Here is a 24063-nt window from a genome sequence, read left to right as displayed (position 1 = left end):
TTGTGATCTTAATGAACTTGTTTAGACATTTGTCTTACTAGACAAACTGTCCCAAAGAGGGACAAATATTTCATGTGTAAATGGTACTATACACTGAGCACTATTAAGAGTTTCACATTCAAGGGGCTTCTGAGTGGCTCAGTCAGTTAAGCACCCGACTTCGGCTCAGGTCATGATCTCGCTGTTACCGAGTTTAAGCGCCATGTTGGGCTCTGTACTGACAGCTCAGAGCCTGAATCCTGTTTCAGATTCTGTGTCTCCCTCTTGCTCTTTGTCCCTCCCCAACTCACACTCTGTCGCTCTCTCGCTCAAAAATAATAAAATAAACATTAAAAAATTTTTTAAAGTTTCACATTTGTGATTTCATTACCATTTTACTGAATCCTATGAAATAAGTCTATTATTCCCATTTTACAGATGAGGAAACTAAAGTTTTCAGTGTTACAGAACTAGCAAGTGGCAGAGTGGGCCATTCACATATAGGTCTTTCCAATTCCAAAATGTATAATCTTTCCACTCTATTCTATAAACATTTCCATAAACATTAAGTTAAAATGTGTATGGAGGTGTATTACTATTTCCTACACATCTCATGAAAAGGAAAAGTTTTCCTTTCCTCCATACTATAGAAATCATGTCAAACATATTATATAGTAGCATTCAGCCACTAATAATTTTAGAAATCCATAACTGACATAGTTCAAAAGGGCCTAGACAGAAGTATACTGGCTAGCAACAAAAAGCAATGGTAAATATTTTATAAAATCACTAGACTTGTTTTATCTTCCTCATTGAGGTCTTCTAACAGACCCTTAATAGGGTCTATAGTGCCCTATTGCTTAGAGACCTGGAAGACAACATCATGAAAAATGCCTCATTTAATGTTTACATCACTCCTGGAACATAGATGCATTCTTTAAGACCTGCCATTATATTGTTCTAAGACTCTTTGTAAGCAGTTTAAATCTTTTTGCTATCTAAGCCAAAATGAAGAGAAGGATTGACCAAATAGAAAATCTGAATAATTCAGTCCTCTCATGGGAGAAAACAAAGTTAATCTCTCAGGAATCTATATACTTACAGAATCAGTAGATCATTACACAACTATCTCCTTCACTTTGGATGTGTAGACTTCCAAAATCCATAAGCATTAAAGAAAACATTTTTAAACTCTTGCACAAAACTGATATAAAGTAAAAACAATCAAGTATATAAAGATCAATATTTTGTTCTGATTTAACTTGTCTTTTAAGACAAAAAAATCAGCATGTCTAAAATAATTTTGCTTTCTAAAGTTCATTCATTATTATGAAGTTGGGGAAAGGACTCAGAGGCTGTTTAATGTTTCTTTTTTTTTTTTTTTTTCATGAAGTGGTTCTTTATCAACCTTGAAATCTGTCAGTAAATATAAATAACAAAGTATAAAACAGGCAGATTATCCCTACTAGCAACCTTGATTCGATCTATATCACTCTTGCTTGGATAGGATAACCCAATTCTTTCTTGGAATAGTTTCCCACCATGCAAGTACATTTCATTTAAAAATTCCTACAAACCATAGAATGTACTATGTGTATTAAGGATTTTTTGTTGTTGATGATAGAATTCTAGACTGATTAGACTATCTGATTTGTTTACTGATTTCATTCAGTTTAGTTCTATTACCATTCAGTGAGTATCTACTATGGGTAGACTGACATCAACCTTCAGGGTAGTGTCAGCTTTCAGAGCATTTTGTGTGTGCTTCCAAAAAGAGAATATCAAGCAGCAAGTCAGATAATCAAATTCCTAGACTTCATGCTGATGTTAAAATGTGACTTTCCAGATCTTTTAGGGTAGGAGATATAATTTTGTTTTTTCTAATTTTTTTAATTTAAATAACTTTCATTGGAGCAGACAGTTCATTAGAATTCCCACAACTTCGTACCATCTTACAACAGATTTGCTTCACCCATTTGTAGTTACATAGTCTAACCCTTGAAAGCATTTGAGTTTTAGTCCTGGAAGAGTCTAATCACCTTATTTTATAATGAGAAAACTAATGTTTACAGAGATTAAATGACTTGACCAGGGTTACCCAGCTAATTAGTGGCACTGAGCCAAACTCAAAATTCATGTATACTAGTCCTTTGTACAAGACGGTGTATTCATTTCACTACTTTCTCTTTCTCTTTATCAGGACCTAACGTTTATCTGAAATAAGGAGACTTTTTTTTTTTAAGTTTTAAAAACTATAATGGCACTTAACAATTTTTACTCATATCTCAAGTTTCACATCATTAACAGATTAAGCACTTTACTACATGCTGTTTTGGTGTTTGCACTACTCCCCCGCCTTTCCACTGCCTTTTAGCTATTTAGAGAGCCAGTAAAGGGAGAAGGGAACTATAAAATTACAAAAGAGAAAAGAATAAAGGGTTTAGAGTAGTGAATAAAATTGGAGGGAAAGGGAGTTATCAGAGGAAATAACTGTAGAGGAAGAACAAGGTAGAAAGAAAAAGTGAAACACTGCTTATTGAAGACTAAAGATAGTAAGACTTGAGAAATAAAGACAGCAAGGTATCAATCACTGTTCTCTTCAGGGATGTGCTCATTCTGGAAGATTCTTCCTTAGGCTCATGTAGCCAGCACCAAACAATACTGTGAAGTAGGCAAAACTTGTCTTGGACTTCTCAGTATTTTCTTCCATTCCACTTTATTTAAAAACACAGTGTTTTTTCTTCTTTCTCTGGTGTATCCCAGGCTGAAAACTGGTTCTCACTTGAAACCTCAGGTTTAAACCTCACTCTCTCCCAAAGGTTTACATTTGAAGTCCTATCTTTTAATCGGCGTGTATAAGAAACTCTCTGAAAGGGATCATATAAACATCAGTGAGTAGAGAGGGGAATTATTCAGAAGATCAAGGAACCTTTCCTACAGTATCTCTAATTTCAAAGCCTACTCTGCCTTTATGTAAGGTACACTTGATTTGTATCAAGCCTCATTTCTTAAGTTCTCAGCATACTCCTCTCCCCTTCTCAAAGCCCTAGGTTAAGGTTTTAGTGGACAAGAAAAGTGCAGAGAGTCTGAAAATGTAATGATAATCACCAAGCAAATAGTACACTCTTACAAAGTTGACTGAAGGGAAACATCAAGACACTGATTCCAAATAAGCAATGTAAGTCCTGGCTTATATTCATTTATCTGTATGATTCAAGAGAAAGTTACATTTCTCATCAATTACTGCTCATTCAGAAAGGAAGAGGACTTTAACCAATTCAATGTTTATGAATAATATCTTATCTCTCTTCATAATTTAAAATAGAAGCATAAGTAAAACAAGCAGAATTTCCATAAATTAGTAAACTGAGGTGTTAGAAAGTTGACTGCTATAATTAAGATCATTTCACAATACGTGTAAGTCAAACATCATGCTATACTCCTTAAACTTACACAGTGATACAAGTCAATTGTTTCTCAATAAAAAGCGGGGGGGGGGGGGGAGGAGATTGTAAAGATTGGTAGAAAAATTTAAACTTACCGAAAACTTCTAGATTTTGGAGCTAGACTGGTTTCAAATTTTAGTTCTGTCAATTGCCTCAATTCCTTCTCTACAGAATGGAAATAATAATAATACCTATGTCACAGGGTTGCTATGAGGAATGAGTTAATATTTTAAAGTGCTTAGAACTGGTCTTGGAACTCTATAAGTGCTTATTAAATAAAATACTGTAATTGTTATTTCTTTCCTGCCTCCAAAGGCAACTAATTAGGGCTACAAAATGACCTCATAAATCTAATGTATAATTCAAATTAACATTTAACTTACATATGTATGTTCCAGTTAACTCATTGTCTTGAACATGGTGCAAATGGAAAGATTATTTTACTTTGCTGCATGGTTATAGGCTTCAACATTTCAAATATGCATTTTCTTTGAAAGAAAACTGAATAGTGTGCATGAGGCATCACTTCTCAATTATGCTATGTTTATAAAATACCATTCATGCTGTCTCTGTCTCTCAAAAATAAACAAATAGAAATAATAATCAATGGAAGCTATGTTTATAAAATGATAGCATGGTTTTGATTTCGAAGTCTGTGAAATTTTTTTCAACAGCTTTATTGAGATATAATTTATATACTACACAATTCATCCTGTCACTGGTAAACATTAGTGTTTACTGATTAACTATTATGTCCCAGGCAATAAAAATGTTCCATTTAATCTTCATAAAAATCCTTTAAGATAGGTATTATTATTCCTAATTTTATGATTAAATGAAAAGTTAAGTACTTTGGAGCTAGAGGTTGAGGTGAGGTTTTAACTCCTATTCATGACTCCAATATTCCTATATCATGCTGCTTCCCCTTGGAAAATTACTTTGTTGTCTTTTAGGGGTTGGCGGGGAGGGGGGAAATGTGACCCTTTGATGGTACTCATGGGTAGGGAAAGTTTTTTTTTAACCTTCATAAAGAAAGTCAAATAATATAAGAAATAGCAGTAACTGGAAGCTTCAAAGTCTGAAGACTCTCAAATCAAGGATGCCATGATAATGCAAAATAGTATTGTGAAGAAAATAAGCAATCATAATGCTGATACAAACACATCATAATGCCAGTATACACTACGTTAATTTAGAAGGGCTCAGTACTTCTTGTGAGCATAACTGCATTCATCTTTATTACATTCCCACCAAATGAGTTAGGGTAGACATTAAGAATGGGAAAGGGGAGATCATGCAGGAATTCTTATCCATCTTCTAGACTTTTCAGATCATTTACATTATCCTAAAGCCAAATTTCTGGACCTCATGCTTGGAAACACTCAAGCAGTTTTGCCACAATTCATTTGAAACAAATATTTAGGTGGTTCTTACATGTTAGGTAGCACTATGCTAGCCACTAGGTGTTCAGAGGTTTAAAATACACACACACACACACACACACACGCTAGCCACTAGGTGTTCAGAGGTTTAAAATACACACACACACACACACACACACACACACACACACACACACACACACACAAACCCAGTGCAGCTCAGTTTATATTTCAGGTCAGGATTTCAAAAAAAGAGGTAATCAGCGTGCTCTGGTGGACAGATAGCACGTGGGCCTTGGAACCTGGGTTATGAACTTACCTCTCCACTTACCGTGTGACCTTGGCATTTGATTTTGATACTCGATTTCCCCATTTGTAACATAATTGGCTATAATTAAAGCTGCTATTACTACATATTTCAGATATACACACATTGGGAAGGTGTGGTCAAGAAAATGTTACTTTATAACATCGAAGATACAGGCTTTCTTGCACGTTTTCTTCCTCTGTAGTATCTGGCATTATTTGATACATATTTCACACCCTGTTCACCGAGGAATCGGAACGTGTTTTTCACTGCAGTTTGGCGTCTGGGTGTGCCTGGGGAGGCGTCACAAAGAGCCTATAAAAGGTTTCCACCTACAACAGGAGTAGGAGGGCAGGAAGGAGTCCAAGAAGGGCACTGAGGCCAAGTGTTCGGTTTCGGATTGCTCTTTGTTTGGGCCAAACTTCACCGAGCTTAGGTTCTGCGACTAGCAACCTAAAGACTGGTGTCTCAGAATGGTTAAAATTCTCTGCCTGCCGTATCTTAGCCGTCCCCACGCCCCCCGCCCCACCCCACCCTCCAGCGTGATTGAATGCGCAAATAAGGGTTTTTAGCCGTCTGTGAGAAAGAGGGAGGGAAAGGCAGAAGTCGAGGATGGACGGGGCGGTGGCACCGCTCTAGAGACAGAGGACCCAGGGTCCCACAGAGAAGATATAAAACCTGGCGGTCCCGGGCCACAGGAGGCCAAGACGAGATGCTGAACGGGCGGGGGCCGATGGGGGGCAGCAGACCACGGCGGCGCACTCGGTCCGCTCCCGGGACCGACTCTTGTCCCGAGGTGCCTCCCCCCATTACGTCTCTTTTGGTTTCGACCTGCCGACTGGGCGGGGCCGCGGGACGCCATTCCCACAATGCTCTGGGGCGTGCCGCCGCCGTCGCTGCCGCCTCCGCTACCGCTAGTGGAAGAAGATGGCGGAAGGCGGAGCGGCGGATCTGGACATCCAGCGGTCTGACATCGCGACGCTGCTCAAAACCTCTCTCCGGAAAGGGGACACCTGGTGAGAGAAAGGCGTTGAGGTGGCCGTGGTTGCGGGAGGATGGGGGAGAACTGGGCGGGAACTACGGGCCGGTGTCTTTCGCTAGTGACAGGTGCGGGCAGGTCCGGCGGCCGCCGCACTGGGCAGCAAGAATTGGGCTGCTCCCGAAATGCTGGGGCAAAGATTGGACCCGAGATGAGGGCCAGGGTTCGTGGCTTGTCGGGGCGCGCTGAGAGGTGTGAGAGGAGGGGCGACGGCGACTCACTCAGTTCTTTTCCTTTCCGTCCTCCTTCCTTCCGTAGTGCCGCTCCCACCTCAGGCCTTCCCGAATGATAGGTTACAGTCCTTTGGCGTAAGTCTCCGAATTTTTGACAGGTCCGGGTCCCGCGGCTGATCAAGAGCTCACCCTCTTTCCTCCTCCAGTCGTTTCCTTTTCCCGGCATTGTCGGCATTCAAGTTCCTCGTTATTCTGTTGCTCGTATTCTTCCGGGAGGCGGGCTGCAGGATGTTTGCGGTTCCTACTACACAGGTGGCATGTGTCAGGGCGCCACTTAAGAGAAAGAAACCCTAGTTTCCAGGTCCTTGTCAAAAGGAGGGATAGGAGTACAGATCCTTAGGCTAATGAGGAGTACCACGTGGTCTTGTGCTTTCGGGGAGGCTTGGTAGAAACCGGCAGCATTTCTCTTAGAAGCGCAGCCCTCTCCTCGTTTGAAGGATAACGCAGGCCTGCAAAAAGTAGATAAGTCCACTTGAGGCTTAAGTCGCTTGCTAATAGTCAGACTTATGAAATCCCAAAGGATATCCTTAAAACAACTGAAGGAAGTGTGTATACATTCTAATACTTGTCGGCCATTGCAAGCGGCGTTCAGAATAACTTAGATACGGGAATGTGTAGCGTGAAGAGCAAGTGCTCTGTTTATTAAGAAGGATGATGTTCCCCTTCACAGTGGTAACCATTATTTTCGTGTCCCATTGTCACCATATCGCTGGTATATAATTTAGAGTGTTTTTTCACCTCCTCTATGACTTATTGGAAGGAACATACGATTTAGACCTAGTTAGGTCACTGTTTTCACCACTTAACCTGCGGAGTGACTTTGAGGAAAGTTAATTTAAATCGTTGTACCTCAGTATCTTCATCTATGAAAAATGGGCAATAATAGTGTCATTATGGGGTTTTTGTCCTGATTCAATGAAATGCTCTGAAATATTATCTGTTTATGCGATAGCATTAAATTTTAGTTACTTTCTTGTCACCGCCATTTACTTCTAATAAAATGCTGTAGTATTAGGACATTTTCAAGTTAAGCTAGTAGATGGCAGTCTTGGGACTTGAATGTTAGTACTTTGATCTAAGTCTTGGTACTGTTTTCCTACTTTGTGAGGCTGCATTCTGTGCTTATATGATAAAAATCCCTGAGGGTGTAAACATACACTTGTTGCAGTACAACAGAAAATACACTCTTTGGATGATTTAATCGTCATTATTGTTCATATTGGAGTGCTTGTAACATGTTTATTCTTGTGTGGAAATTGGGTATTTCCTGAGACACAAGTTTACCTTAGTCTGTGGATTATTGAAGGTAATTCTTGCTTCCTACGCTTAAAAATTCTTGATTCACCTAGCCTATTACCACCTCATAGGAAGATAAATGTGGACTTCCGTGAAATAGAAATCTAAAATTTAAATGTGCCTCTTATTCATGTGGCTATTACTTCTCTTTAATGTGTGTTTTTGGTATACTGAGTAATAATTGGTGGTGTTGACACCATAGGGTGATAGGAACAGTATGTGTATTGTGGGCATTAAACTTTTTAAAGTTTAATGTTTCTCAAATAAAAGTATTTTTGCTTTTTGGCAAAGTTATTATAAAACATTTTAAAGATCTAAAAGAATATGGGAAGTCCAAAATTTGCGTCTTTTCAAAGCTTTCATTTTAAAGAAAAGGAAACTGATGCCTGTATTTTTAGGTAACAGCAGAATGTGAAAAAATTTATTCTCAAATTCATTACCCTCCTTAGTTAAAGGGAAAAAGAATGCAGGAACAGGATAGTACTGGGGATTTGCAAAAACCAGTTTGGTTTATATGTAAGGCAGTTAATTTGCAATTAGGTGAAACCTGTCAAAAAAGGAAATAGTTTAGATTCAGTTTGATTCAGAGCTTCAAGGAGAATAATTTGGTAAGTACAAATTTGATTATGTACACATAATTACAGAACTGGTAAAGATATTTAATAATTTAGTTGTTACTTGGGCTCATGTTTTTGGGACTCTTTCAAACTTATTTTTAACTTGTTAAAAAGTTATTTCTTTTTAATGTCTTTTTAAAAGATCTTTGGATTAGTCATTTTTGCTTATTGGGGCAAATCCAGTCTGGTGTTTTATAACTGAGATGGATTATATATAGATGGAACATTGTCTTCATATATGTGTGGAACCATCTTGGAAAAACTGGGTTAATGAGAAAAAATGGAAGATTTACCATAAGTTTATTCTTAAAAGTTTAATACTAATGTTTGATGTTATGGTCAAGGGAATTAAAATGAATAAATTTCATTAAGTAGTTTGTGAGCACTTTTGGATAAGGACGGGTTTCATAGTAGTCTGCTCGGTAACTAACACGTAAGCATGGGTACAGATTTGATTCTGCTTGAAAACTAGAGTTTCTGTTTATTTGTAAATAGTGAATGATTTTTTTAATCTGCAGACTGACTTTCTATAGATGAAAATAAGTTGCACAAGTCTGAGATGAGGAAGAACAAATTCTATAACTTTGATGCTAGATTTTATAGTGACAACTCAAAATTGATGCAGAGTTATACCTCTTAAAAAAGTGAGGTATAAAAGTGACACTGATCTGCATTAGAAGGAGTAAAGAAGTAGTCTTATAATGCTATTTCTTAATCTGTATTTTAGCTCAAAGGAGATATTCAGAAAACCATGAACAAGGTTAGAACTTAATAACTATAGAACTAAGGATAAAGAAACTAAAATTGTTTAGTTTAGATTGAATGAAAGATAATCTTCAGATACTTGGTGGCTTCTCATGACATGGAGAGAAGAGGAAATTTTGTTTAAAGTATGTTACATGTTAAGTATATTAGGGATAAAGGAACCTATTCAAGGGGGATAGGTAGTTAAATGACTTACTAAGACAATTTGTGGGGTATGGACTACTCTCTTTGGAGATATAAGTAAATAAACAGATAACTACATATCAAAATCATCGCATTATTTCCCCATTTTTATGAAATTTTATTTCTCTACCAGTCGTATTCACTAATTTTTATGTGTGATTTTAACTTTTATGTACAGTCTGTGGTAATGCATAGCTAACTTACAAATATAAATTTTGCGTCATTCTTTTAATTAATTTTTCTTATTTTACTTTAATGAAAGAGAGCGTGGGCAAGCCAGGGGAGAGAGGGTAGGAGGGGGAGATAGAGAACCTTTAGCAGGCATGGAGCCTGACTCAGGGCTTGATCCCAGGACACTGGGATCATGACCTGAGCCTAAATTAGGAGTCACCAGCTGAGCCACCCAGGTGTCCCTGTGTGTCACTCTTGTATACACCCTAAGAACTATAGTAGGTTTAAGATACTTCAGAGAGTAACTTTAATTTGTATTTGGAGTCATTGCACATGATATGTATGATATTTTTGTTTAAATACGCTGGCAAGGAGTGGCCCATCAGATCAAGGTTTTCACATTAGGAGACATTCAGTTTTAGAGTTTTCCTTGCATTCCTACTCTTTTTACTTAGAAATCTTTGAGGCTTTATTTTATATGGTCTCTTATGTTTGTGAAACTTTGACACTGACAGAAAATACTTTAAAATGACAAATCAGTTTATAATGTAGAAGAGCACTATTAATCAGTGTAACCTCCAGATTGTTTACTAAATGCTTGCTAAAAATTTCTTTTCATTACTATTACTGTAAATGTTAATTTTAGTTGTGCCAAAGTGTTAACCACTAAATTAGGGTACATGTCACATCGTTTTCAGGAAATGAAACCAGAAAGCAAAACTGTTTTTTTAGTGTTGGTAAATTGGTGAAAATAAGGGCAGAAATAGTGACATTATTAAAGCATATTTTTTACATTTTGGTTGCTTAAAATCCAGAAAGGGAATTTTTCCTAATTTAAGCCTTCTTATAAGTTTTTAAATCATTTCTAAGTTATTAGTCCAAAGTTAATGTACCTTATTTGCCAGGAAGATCCAGAGCTTTTTAGTCAGTGATTTCATTTATCTGTTTAGTGACATTTAGGCTTTTCCCCCAAAATCCTATCCTTTTTGCCCCATTAGCACATGTAAAATATTAAATGTTCGTTTTACAAAATAGTTTTGTGACAAGTATTAATCTTGCTTGTACATAAGTATAATAAGAAATTAGTGTCAGGCCACGATGTATAATATTACATTTTTAAAAAAAATTTTTAATGTTTATTTTTGAAAGAGACAGAGCACGAGTGGGGGGAGGGGCAGAGAGAACCAGAAACAGACTCCAGGCTCTGAGCTGTCTGCACAGATCCCAACACAGGGCTCAAACCCACTAACTGTGAGATCATGACCAGAGCTGCAGTCAGTTGCTTAACTGGTGATTGAGCTACCCAGGTGCCCCTAATAGTACATTTAAAAACCACCTGCTAGGTACTGTTTTAAGTACTTACATATGTTAACTTGTTTACTCTGCTACAATTCTAGGGCACTAGAATGTGAAAGTGCTGTAGGAATCTTAGGCTCAGAGTATTCACACAGAGATATATTTGGGATTTGTTTTTTTGTTTGTTTTTTTAAATATAATTTATTGTCAAATTGGCTTATATACAACACCCAGTGCTCATCCCAACAAGTGCCCACCTCAGTGCCCATCACCCACTTTCCCTCTCCCCCACCCCCATCCACCCTCAGTTTGTTCTCTGTATTTAAGAGTCTCTTGTGGTTTGCCTCCCTCCCTCTCTGTTTGTAACTATTTTTTCCCCTTTCCTTTCCCCCATGGTCTTTTGTTAAAGTTCTCAAGATCCACATATGAGTAAAAGCATATGATATCTGTCCTTCTCTGGCTGACTTATTTCATTCAGCATAATACCTTTCAGTTTGGGATTTGAACCCAAGTGGTCTGGGGCTTTAACTCAGGCCCTAAAATCACTGTACTATACTGCCTCTTATTTTGAAGATGCATTTTAAAATGTCCCACTTTAAAAAGGCAAAAAAAAAAAAAAAAAAAAGGACATGTTTTCTTTTTAAATGGAATCTATTTTATATTTAGTAGCAGAATTCTACCATTTTATTGCCAACTTGTCTTTTCCGACTGTTCAGTTTAGATATGATGTAGTATTTAGAAAAATCGTAATGTCTTTCTCCTGGAAATTGAAAATTTAATTCATTTAAAGTTTAATGGGTGATTAACTCAGTATGTAGAATAAATGTTATTTTGATCCAGAAGTTTATTTAAAATAAAGAAATTGAGATGATTTACTGTTGAAACTTTGAATTTAAATTGTTTATCAGTAATTGTAACATTTTATTAGAGGCTGTATGGCTCCTTCTCATACAGTTTTACAGAAATAACACATCAAGCAGACAGGAAGAACTTGTAGGATATTTTTGTTTTAGTTACCTTGCCTGTATTTTAAAAGTGTTGGCTTATAGTAAACCACAAACACATAAGGATCCCTTTTTGGACTATGAATCCATAGGAACAGCCCAGCCCAGAAATGCAAATATGAAAGTTTGGTATTTTATGTTCCATGTTTACCAAGTGATTTTGTTTTTCAAAAACAACTCTTCATGAATTTTCAAAGTCAAAAGACTTTTGAATTAAGACAGTGAAAATATTGATACCTCTTTAACATCTTCCTGAAAACTGATGGTTCAAGTAGCATTACTGCAAAGAGAACAATCAGTTTTGCCATATTAGTCATTAGATATATCCATTTTATTATATGAGTTTAATGTCACTTTTCTATTCCTCACTTTGAGAATCACTTCATTAATAAGCCATGATTATTGATAAAAGTGAATTGAAGCCATCAGACATATTAACAAGGAGATAATGGGAAGGTTAAGAGCAACCAATGAAGGTGTTTACTTGCATTATCTGATTTAGTCCTTAAAATAAGGATCAAGTATGTATTTATATTCCTTTCTTATAGGTAAGGAAACTGAGCTCAGAGAAACCAATTGATTTGCATGTGGTTCACAGGTGGTAATGCCACCACTAGCGAACATTTATTGAATGCTAACACTGTGTCGTTCACTGTTGTACATGCTTTATACTTAGAGTAAGTTTTCTTATTTGCCTCGTTTTATAGATGCTTTGAAGAGTTCAGAGCTGTTTAAATACCTGGTTTATAATGATTTAAAATACTAGATATTATCAGTATCTCTTTAGTATTAGAAACGTCCTCATGCTGTCACTACTCAAATATATTGCAAATAGTATTTCATTAAATCATTATTCCCCTTAGCTCCTTTATAGAGTTTTTCAACAGTTACTAAAACAGTTGTTTTTCTTCTTGACTCAGTTCAGTTTGTGCCTTTTATTTTCATTTCCCTAGTTTCTACTGCAATTCATACTCTATATCTTATATTTTTTCCATCGAAGTCATCTCTCCACCCTCTTTTCCCATCTATTCTTTAAACAAGGGAAAGGAAGGAGCTCCTTTCAGTTTTATCATCCAGTTTACACAGAAGTCACTACTAAAGAAACATAGAATAAGACTGGTAGTAAGTAACCTCAGTTTTGGATACAGTTTAAATGACATATCTGAAGGCCTAATGAAGAATAACTCCTCAAAAAGAAGAAAAGAAGGTGAGATTTTAATAGGAGGCAGAAAACCTCTGTATGATTAACCTGTATTTGGTTATGCCTACAACACTCTTTACTACCTCCGTCAGTAAGATTCTGCATGGTTTCTTTATAGCCCTCCTCCCTGAAAAGGAGGGTAATGACTACCTTTTCTTCTCCCTGAGGAGGAGAGCTAGCTGTCCCTTCTCTCCTTTTAGTTTTGAGAAGACCCAAATAGTAATGTGATAATTCCTTACTGTTAGGAAAAATCATGTAGCAGAAGCAGCCATAGAAAGGACCTCCTTCGTGAAAGAAGTCAAAGACTTTCACAAGCAAGTCCAAAAGTGGCTCAGGCTATTCTAAATTTTAGAGAGCCAGTTAAATCAAAACCTGGAGCATTAAAGACCAAATTAATTACCCGAGTCAAAAGAGCATGAAGTTCCTTGAGTAAAATGTTACCAAAAAAAGATTAAAAATGATGAGGGTGAAATGATCATAGTAAAAGAAATATGAAAATTTGGGTTGTTTTATATTATTTATGTTTAAAAAGCTTGACCAAGTTTAACAGTTTAATCACAGGAGATTTATGTTTGATATAGATGGAAAATTTATATTCATAAATTTGAATGGGTTTCAAGCTGTAGAAGCTTAATTCTCTGGAGAAGTACAGCTGAATAGTTACATGTATCATATAGTTATGGTGATGGTTACAAAAATTATCACTCATTTACCGTGTTAAGAGCTTTATACCTGTTCTCATTTTGCAGATAGAGAAACTGAGGTACAGAGTTATATGTACACAGTCACACTTGGATCAGTGGTAGAGCAAAGATTCCCAAGCTAGATAGTCAACTCGAAAGCCCACAGTGCATGATGCTCATTTAAAACTGAGCCATATACTCATATTATGGAAGCAGCTTTTTGAAAGAAGAATACTTTCAAGTTTTAAAATCAGGAAGTGATAGCTTTATCATATCAAAATAGCACTTTCATCTGTTTTCCATCTGAGGAACGTGTAGGATATTCTGTGGCTCTCTCCTTGGTTTAGCTTTCTAGTCTCTTAGCAGTCTCATTTCTAACTTATATAGCTCTGCTTTGGTACTGATGGTGTTTCCCATTTCCTGCAAATTACTTACTGATTTCTGCATCATAGGGCTTTACACATCATTCATATTGTTTCAAGTACATTTTACTAATTCTTGACATTGACTTTCTTCAAAACCTAGCTCAACACCAATTTCTGTAGAATCATCCCTAATAATCCTATCCACATATATGACCCTTCCACTCTTAGAAAGAAAGAAAGAGAAAGAAAAGAAAGAAAAGGGTGCCTTGTTGGCTCAGTCCATTGAGCATCCAACTTTGGCTCTGGTCATGATCTCATGGTTCGTGAGTTCAAGCCCATGTCGGGCTCTCTCCTGGCAGCTCAGAACCTGGAGCATGCTTCCAGTTCTGTGTCTCCCTCTCTCTCAGCCCCTCCACCACTTGCGCTCTCTCTTTCTCAAAAAAAAAAAAAAAAAAAAAAATTAAAAACGTTTTTTAATAGTAAATAACAGCTTTATTGTGATGTAATTCACATATCATACAGTTTGCCCACTTAAAACTTACATTTTACTGGGTTTCAGTATTCTCATAGAATTGTGCAACCATTACCTTAATTAGTGTTGGAATATCACCCCTCCCCAAATCCTCCGTAACTGTTAGCAGCTCCCTTCTTCCCCGCCCCCCCCCCCATTTCTCCTCAAATCTCCCTGCTCTAGGCAGCTACTAATGTGCTTTTTGTTCTATAGATTTGCCTATTTTGGATATTTTGGAATCATATACATGATATTTGTGTCTGGCTTCTTCCGTGAAGTATTAGTACTTCATTTCCTTTTATTACTGAATAGTATTTCACTGTATAGATAATATACCACATTGAACTTATTCCTTCATCAGTTGATGAAATTTGAGTTGTTCATATTTTTGACTCTTATGAGTAATCCTGCTGTGAACATTCATGTGCAAGTTTTTGGGTAGATATAACTGATTTCTCTTGAGTATAGACCTAGAAGTGGAATTGCTGGGTGTCTATGTTTAATTTTTGAGGAACTGACAGGCTCTTTTCCAAAGTGGATGCCGCATTTTACATTGCCATCAGCAGTATATGAGGGTTCCAATTTTTCCACATCATTGTCAGCACTTGTTAATGTCTTTTTTTGATTACAGCCATCTTAGTGGATATAAAGTGGTATCTCATTGTAGTTTGATTTGCATTTTCCTAATGATTAATGATTTTGCACATCTTTTCATATGGATATTGACCATTTGTATACCTTCTTTGGCAAAATGTTTATCTAGATCCTTTGCCCATTTTTAAATTAGATTGTCTTTGTATTACTGAGTTTTGAGAACTTATGTATTATAGATACAAATCCCTCATTAGAGAAATGATTTGCAAAATTTTCTTCCATTCTCTGGGTTTTCTTTTCACTTTCACAATTTTACTTGGCCTCCTTCCTGAGTTCCTTTTTTAATCTTAGTTTAGATGTAAAAAGAGGTCATAAAAATTAGTTCTTGCTAACTGATGAATTTAATGTGCAAAGCAGAAAATCAGTTGGAAATGCTTGAAATTTAAAATGAAGATATAAAGAGATTAATCAAGCCATTGTTTTATTTGAAAGGACTTCGTAGCTTTCTTTGGTTAAGTTTAACTGAAACAATGAAATCCTGAGTTATAGTTTGGTACTTTTTTTAAAAGCCTGTATATTATCTGGTTTATAATGGCTTAAAATGCTAGATATTATCGATACCTCCTTTAGTCTTAAAAATGGTTTTATGGGGGCGCCTGGGTGGCGCAGTCGGTTAGGCGTCCGACTTCAGCCAGGTCACGATCTCGCGGTCCGTGAGTTCGAGCCCCGCGTCAGGCTCTGGGCTGATGGCTCGGAGCCTGGAGCCTGTTTCCGATTCTGTGTCTCCCTCTCTCTCTGCCCCTCCCCCGTTCATGCTCTGTCTCTCTCTGTCCCAAAAATAAATAAAAAACGTTGAAAAAAAAAAAATTTAAAAAAAAAAAAAAAAAAATGGTTTTATGTTCTTGCTATGTAAATGTAATCTAAATAGTATATCATTAAGTTAGAGAATGAATCTTAGAGTGAATTAGCATCGAGAATTGTTTATTCTGCTAATTGTGCATAAATAGTTATACATATTTTTTTCTGAAATTGTGTGCTATGTTGAATTAGGCTGAAATTTTTGTGTATTTTCTAAGTGGTAAAAGAATTACTATTTTACGTATACGTTGCAGAGAAAAAGGTGGTTTTTTTAGAAAATAAATGACATATTTATGTCAGTATTAGACAAAGAGGAACTGCTTATCTAAAAGTTGTAAGTATAAACATACTAATGGAGAAAAGAAAAGAAAAGAAAGAACTATGCATTCATTAGCTCTATGATTTTCTAAATGCAGCTACTGAGATTCCCTCATTGCCCCATACTGCTTTTAAACTTCTTTGTGTCTAAAACTATTTCTCATTGGCCCCTATATATCTTTCCTTAAATTTGCTTCCAGCGTGCATAAAAACACTAAACAACTTATAGAATTCTATCTTTACCCTGCCACCACCAAAAAAAGAAATAAGAAGAAGAAGAAAGAAACTTGGCCTTTTTAGTTCTTATAGTAGGTTTTCAGCATTTGACGACTGTCTTAAAATTAACTTTATTTTGGGTCCTAAAACTGACCCAGCTACTTTGGAGCCATTGAAACCTATTCCGTCCAGACCACAATACAATTTGTTTTTCTTGACGCATTCAGATATTTAGCACGATATAATATAGACCTTTTTGAAGTACTTATAGCTTTATGTAAGTTTTTTACTCACTAAAGATTTGATTTGTATTTGATCCTCCCAGTAATCTTGTGAGGTATTTCCAGTGGTCTTCATGAAATGTAAATCAGATCATGTCTTTTCCCTGCTAAAAATCTTACAGCAGTTTTCTGTTACACTTAGGATAAAATCCTTATTATTACCCTAAAGGCATTGTACAGTCTGAGTCCATTCTACATCTCTAGCCTTGACTAGCATTTCTCTCCCCACTCCCCCACCCCCTTATAAACTCCAATATCATTTAGTCAGTTCCTCCAACATACCAGACTCCCAAAGTTCTGGTCCTAACACATGCTGTTCCTCTTGTCTAGATAGCTTTTTTTCTTACTCTTTCTGAAATAACTTCTATTCATATGCTAAAATGTTACTTTTTCAAAGAGGCTTTCCTTTGATCTGAATAGGGAGCCCTTATATATTTTCATAATTTCCAGTACTTTCCCTTCACAGCACTTACAGTATTTTACTACATATGTTAATTACTTAATTAGTGTCCTCCACTGGACTCTGAATTCTGTGAATATAGGGACCTTGGCTATTTTGCTAGCTGTCTATTCAATATTGAATAGTATATATGTAGTAGACCTTCAGTATTTATTGAGTGAATAAATGAATTGCCATTTCTAAGTTGAACAATCTAAAGGTTTTAGCACTAACCTCTTTAAGATCTCACAGCAAGTAATGTTAGAAGATTTTGGCCTAGTCCTTTTTCTTTCGAGTATGGTTGACAACTCTGTACATGATGCTCTGCTTACCACAAGTGTGGCTAACATCTGTCACCATACAACACTATTGTGATGTTATTGACTATATTCCCTCTGCTGTACCTTTTATTCCCAGGATTTATTTATTCCATAACTGGAAGCCTGTATCTCCCACTTACCTTCACCCATTTTCCTCATCATACAACCTCCAGATATTATCAATAGTATGTCATTAAACGAGAGAATTAATCTTAGTACTTCCCTCTGGCAACCATCACTTTATTCTCTGAATTTATATGTCTGATTCTGCATTTTGTTTGTTTTTTAATTCATGTTTTTTAGATTCCACATGTAAGTGACATCATACCGTATTTGTCTTTCTTAGTCTGACTTATTTCACCTAACATAATACCCTCTATAGCCTAGTTCTTTCTCTGTTCTAAATTTAGAAATTATATATATTCCAGTCTGATTTCGGGAGGTAGGAAAATTTGTAAGCAAAACTAAGCATGAAAACAAATTGAGATTAGATGTGAAAAAAAAAATTCACCCATGATTTAGTATTCACCTACCATTCTGGAAAACCTCCTAAAAGAAAGATGGTGTTCACTTTTTGTGTAGCCTTAATTGACATGAAAGTGTGACTCTCATATAGGCGTAGTGTGAACACTCAGGCTTTTTCTACTAAATTCTTGATAGGCAAAGATCTAACATTTACCAAAGATGCCCCACTTTGAAAATACTTATTTTCTTCATACGTAAAATGGCTAATAGTTGTTAAACTATGCCTTTTGAATAAGTATTTCACTTTTTATTTATAGCTTGGTAATAACATTATGATGTCCCTCTACTGTTTCCGTTTTTAGGAGAACGCTTACTGTTTCATAAAGAGGGGAATGGTACGTGGTTTTACTAAGCATCTATTACATCTTTAGGTCTTTATTAAATGGGACTTGTAATCAAGTTTAATGTATTAAAAAAAAGCATTGAACTTTAGAGTTTGAAAACTAGAGTGCTTAATGAAAAACAGGCCTTGGGGCGCCTGGGTGGCTCAGTCGGTTAAGCGTACGACTTCGGCTCAGGTCACGATCTCGCGGTATGTGAGTTCGAGCCCCGCGTGGGGCTCTGTGCTGACAGCTCAGAGCCTGGAGCCTGTTTCAGATTCTTTGTCTCCCTCTCTCTCTGACCCTCCCCCATTCATGCTCTGTCTCAAAAATAAATAAACGTTAAAAAGAAAAAATTAAAAAAAAAAAAAAACAGGACTTGCATTACTCATGTATGCAAGTAGAGTTGTATTTCATTAGTAAGTCACATTTTCTGAGTTTTGGTTTCCCCATCAACTAAATAAAAAAAGAAAGGAAAGGTTACTCTAACTATAAACTAATTAACATGAAAGCACTTTATACAAAACTTTTTATAAATATAAGGCTTTTATATTTTGTTATGTGGTAGAATTCTGATTTAAGCAATGAGCAACATGATCATATTTGTGTCTTTAAAATGTCTGTGGCAGCAGAATGGAAGGGAAATTGGAAGCAGTAAACTTAAAGTGGAAAGACAAGTTGGGCAGCTATTGCAATAATCTGTGCCACTCAAAAATGATAGGGGAGGGGAGGTACAGAAATAAGGTACTTTTCTGAAGTTACTTGGTTACTAGATGTTATAGGGTAAGGAAAGGAGGAATACAGGGTAGTATTCTGGTTTCTGGCTTGGGAAATTAAATTATTGATGACATTTATTAAAGGACCCTTAGTGAAGGAGTAAACATGAAGGTGTGAAAATGATTAATGACTGGAGGTTGAAATGTATGAAAAAACCAAGTTGACATGGACTAGTAGGAATTGGAAATATGACTTAAGGATGTGAGGACTGGCCCTGGGATGCAGATTTTGGAATCATTGGTATGAAGTACAATATCATTGGAGAGTATGAACAGTGAGTGAAGAAGAAATTAGCAACTCTGTGAAGTGGTAACATTTGAGCAGAGGAAGCGCAAGTTGCAAAAAACAAAAGGTAGTATCACATAGTTTAACTTAAATTTTTTTTTGCTTATTTTTGAGAAGGCGAGACAGAATCCAAAGCAGGCTCCAGACTCTAAGCTGTCAGCACAGAGCCCAACGTAGGGCTCGAACTCATAAATCATGAGATCATGACCTTAGCCAAAGTCAGAAGCTTAACTGACTGAGCCACCTGGGTGCCCCTCACATAGTTTAACTTTAGAAAGGCTTGATAAGGTACATAATACTATGAATCCTTTGAATTTGTAAGAAACTTTTTGAGGGCTCTTTGGGGTAGGAAGACTTCTTGTACAAGGGTGAAGAGTAAGTGAGGATTGAGGAGTAGAAACTTAAGCTTGATTGCAAGGACAAATCAGAAGAATGGAAGTAGATACAGAAGGAAATGAGTGTAAAAGTTGGGAGGTGATGTGGGGGGAAAGGGTGAAAGAATTGGCCCTTTTTACATGCTGAGTGGGGAAAAAAAAGGTAAGATACAAGGAGAAACGAGAGTAGGGGTTCTTAATGGGGTAAGTCTCCAACAAGGCAGAAGGAAATTAAATCCAAAGCTTAGGATCAAAAATAATTACCTTGGATTTAAAGAGGGTTACATCCTTCACCAAACTGTAACAGAATCAGATAAGAATAAAGATGTGAAGCGAGAGAGTTGGACAGAAAGTAGAGGCATCTAACTTCCTCAGAAAGTAGGGAAGCAAGATTGTCTGTTCAGCCTAATGGATGAGAGAGTTAGACTGGCAAAGTTGAAATTTTTGGAAATAGAGAAGGCTATCTGAAGATATGCTGGAGGATTGTGGGTTATCTCTGAAGGATTTGAGAGACTGAAGACCATAGATCTTTAATCTCCACGAGATATTCTTTACTAATTTTTGAACCCAGATAATATTAACATAATGATAAAAATATTTTCATATTAGCGTACTAGTGTGGAGAATCATGGGTAGTGCAAGGGTGAGACACTCATGAAGTTCCTTGTAACCCACTGAAACAGAGGGAAATGGTAGTGATTAAGCTACAGCCAGAGGCCTCAATCATAAATAAAGTGATTTTGATCATATTTTGGTGCATGTTCCTCATGGCATTTTATATGGGAGCACAGCCAGATGTCTTCAGATTATTAAAAAAGGACTCTATAGATTTCACCTTTGGTCTCATCTATAAGATATAGAGTCTGTTGTGCAAGAAACTTAAATTAGTGCATTCATCACAAAGCAATTTATTATTACCCTTCTACACTTTGGACTCTCTGGATATTTGCAGATTGGTATTTAGATGAATTTTAGATGGTTACAAATCTATAAAGTAATACTTCGTACTAAAACTTAAACCAGCTTAAAATCAGTATATGTGTCAATTTTGGGATTTTTGATTGTTTTGCTTATATCATCTTCCCAGATATCAAGGGTTATAATCTGTACTTTCTATATTTTATGTGCTTTTCTTTTCTTTTGAGATATCACCCAATATCTCAAAGTAGAAAAATATTCTACTTTTCTGGCTTACTTACTGGTTGCTTTAGTTACCAAAGGAAATAATTTCTTGAGAATGAATACATTAATATGTGTCAAAAGCATAATTTGATAAATTTAGAAATAATCAAGTAAATCATGCTTTTTCCAAAGAAAATTCTCCAAAACTTATGTAAACGTTTTATTAAAATTCAAATGTGAATTTATCTATTTGGAAAAGATCATATAAGATATGAGATTAGTATAAGAGATAACATAAACCTACAATTTCAAAAATAAATACTAAAACAAACTGCATTTTATACATTTTGTTGTACATATTTCTATCCCAATGTAAAAAAAAAACCTAAGTTGTATTTATAATTTTCTTATTTTTATGGTGGAAATGTCTTTTCATTTATTGACTGTCACTTAACTCTTACCAGTTTTGACCTCAAAATTATTCAGTCTATACATTTGACTCCATTTTTGTGTGTGTATATGTATACCGTATATATAAACTGTTATTCTATCTTAAATAGAAAATATTAGCCATGTTTAATGTCCTATTTCAGGAAGACAGAAGAGTATAAAGGAAAATATAACAAAACACTTGTGTACACATCTCTTAGTTTAAAAAAATAAAACCTCAGGTGGCTCAGTTGGTTAAGCATCTGACTTCAGCTTCTTTTGTGAGGTCGAGCCCCGCATTGAGCTCTGCACCCTCAGTGCAGAGCCTGCCTGGGATTCTCTCTACTCCTCCCCCACTTGTTGATGCACATGCTCTCTCTTTCAAAATAAATAAACTTTAAAAATAAATAAATAAGCAAGTAAGTAAAACATTACAGAAACAGTTGAATGTCCCTGTGTATGTTTCCCTAGTCCCATCCCCTTCCCTCCCTTGTCAGAGGGAGCCACTGTCCTGAATTAGGTTATTGTTACTACTTTAAATTCTATATTTTATTTAGTTTTATAATTATTAAAATTATCTTCTGTATATATTTTAATATATGCATGGGTCATTAAATAGTATGTACTGTTTGTGGCATGTTTTTAAGTTTTCTGTAGTTGTTCTGTGTGTGCATATCTGTTATCTTTATGTATTTGTGTTATATTACATGTGTCTTATTTTTTTGGTTTAACATTGTAGTTTTGAGATTTATCCTTATTAATACATGGAGTTGTATTTTTCATTAGAATTCTTGTGTAATATATTTGGTATGAAAAGTGGATATTAGGTTTTTTCCCCCTTTTTCATTCTTGACAAATTATGCTGCAGTATATATTCTTACAGTTGTATTTTTGTAAATATGTGCCAGAGTTTCTGTAGGGTAAAACTTAGTAATGACACTACATGATCGTGTGGTATATACATCTTCATCTTTAGTAGATATTGCCAAACTACCATCCAAACTAGTTGGAAGGAACTAGTAGGTTCTAGTTTACTTCCCTGTGGCAGCATACAAGTTCCTGTTACCCTACATGTTCTCCACAACTTAATATTGTTGACACATGTGCACATGCTTGTGTTCACCAGCTTCATGATATGGTTCAGAACGATATGGTACGGTGTTAGTTTCTTTTTTTTTTCCATTGCTGATGAAATTGAGTATCTTCTCATATGTGTAGAGGCCATTATGACTTTCTCTTCTGTGAGTTGCTTTTTTTTCCTTTTTCTGTTAAAAGAATTTTTTTTATTTACTAACTTAAAGGACTTTTTCATGTATTGTAATCCTTGGTCGGTTATGTGGAGTATAAGTATCTTCCCCAGTCTGTATGTTATCTCTTTACTTAATGGTGTCTTTGTTGTTGAAGCTTTTCATTTTAACCTTGGCAAGTTTATCAGTCTTTTTTTGCTTTTTGTCTTAACTCTTCTATATTCTAAGGTAATGAGGATTTTCTCCTATCTTTTTTTTTAAAATTATACTTTTACTTTCACATTTACATTTTTAATCCGACTATAACTTATTTTTGTACAGTTAGTTCTGTTGTAACACGGCATGTGTTCCTAAAAATCACTGTGTAATATGCAAAATCATGCAATAAAAAACACAGCATATGGGAAAAATGGGTCTAGGACACAGCACTCAGAAAATTTTTGTCAGTGACACATTAAAAAATATAATAGGTGCGCCTGGGTGGCTCAGTTGGTTGAGAGTCTGACTTCAGCTCAGGTTATGATCTCACGGTTTGTGGGTTCAAGCCCCATGTCGGGCTCTGTGCTGACAGCTCAGAGCCTGGAGCCTGCTTTGGATTCTGTGTCTCCCCCACTCTCTGCCCATTCCCTGCTCATGCTCTGTCTCTCAATGATAAATAAACGTTAAAGTTAAAAATATATATATAATAAAAGTGATAGCACAGTTTTACATATGTTAAATTGTTAAGAAATATAGAACTACCATAATAAATATGACATTTTTCTTTTGAAAATGATGAAGTTGACTTGCAGAAGGAGGATTTAAAGGGTTGCAGCTTGTGAGTTATTGTGGAGAGTTGGAAGGAAAGTTTTCTGAAACCTGCCAAGAAGTTGTGGGATTTTTTGTTTTTGTTTTTTAATTTTATTTATTTAAGTAATCTCTACACCCAACATGGGGCTAGAACTCACGACCCTGAGATCAAGAGTCACATATTCTTCCAACTGAGCCAGCCAGGTGCCCCTGGAATCTGCCAAGAAGTTTTAACAGCAGATGTGGCAAATGTGACTCATAACACACATGAAGGTTTGAAGTGTGTGTGCTTTGTGCATTCCTAAGCCGTTCAGTGCAGCTGAGTAGTTTGCTACATCACCTTGTGTGTGTGTCAGTGTTAGGACTATGGTAAAGCAATCTAGGCATTTATGGGGCAGAATTGAAGAAGCTTCCTATTAGGGTTTCTAGGCATCTTACCTGCCTTACCCTAGTCCCAGCCCTGCTTGTGTATTAAAGTAGTGCTTTAACATATACTGAAATTTGTGCTATTGTCCTCAAATATATTAATCATGTTTAGTATATAAATACATTTAACATTTTCAAGTTTTCAAAACAAACATTAGAGTAGAACAGACTGCATATGTGAGGTAGAGCTCTAATTTTTTCCCCCACACATTTAACCAGATCTTTCCCCACTATTCATAATCATGTTTTGGCATATATCATAGTT

The 24063-nt window shown here is 36.0% G+C and overlaps 1 protein-coding gene across 6 annotated transcripts in view; it reads left to right on the top strand.

Moving 5' to 3' along the window:
* The first annotated feature begins 5993 nt into the window (after positions 1-5993).
* Positions 5994-24063, top strand: part of USP15 (ubiquitin specific peptidase 15) — a 118841-nt gene continuing 100771 nt past the window's right edge. For all 6 annotated transcript variants that reach the window (XR_009265585.1, XM_058742167.1, XM_058742166.1 and 3 more), the window contains exon 1: positions 5994-6130. Coding sequence is in view for 5 of the 6 variants with exons in the window: in XM_058742167.1 (XP_058598150.1) it covers positions 6042-6130 (89 nt within the window). In the remaining variant the exon portion in view is untranslated. The remainder of the gene's footprint in view (positions 6131-24063) is intronic.

The sequence above is a fragment of the Neofelis nebulosa genome, chromosome 8, assembly GCF_028018385.1.
Source record: "Neofelis nebulosa isolate mNeoNeb1 chromosome 8, mNeoNeb1.pri, whole genome shotgun sequence".
NCBI lineage: Eukaryota > Metazoa > Chordata > Mammalia > Carnivora > Felidae > Neofelis > Neofelis nebulosa.
This window is presented reverse-complemented; position numbering and strand designations above follow the sequence as displayed.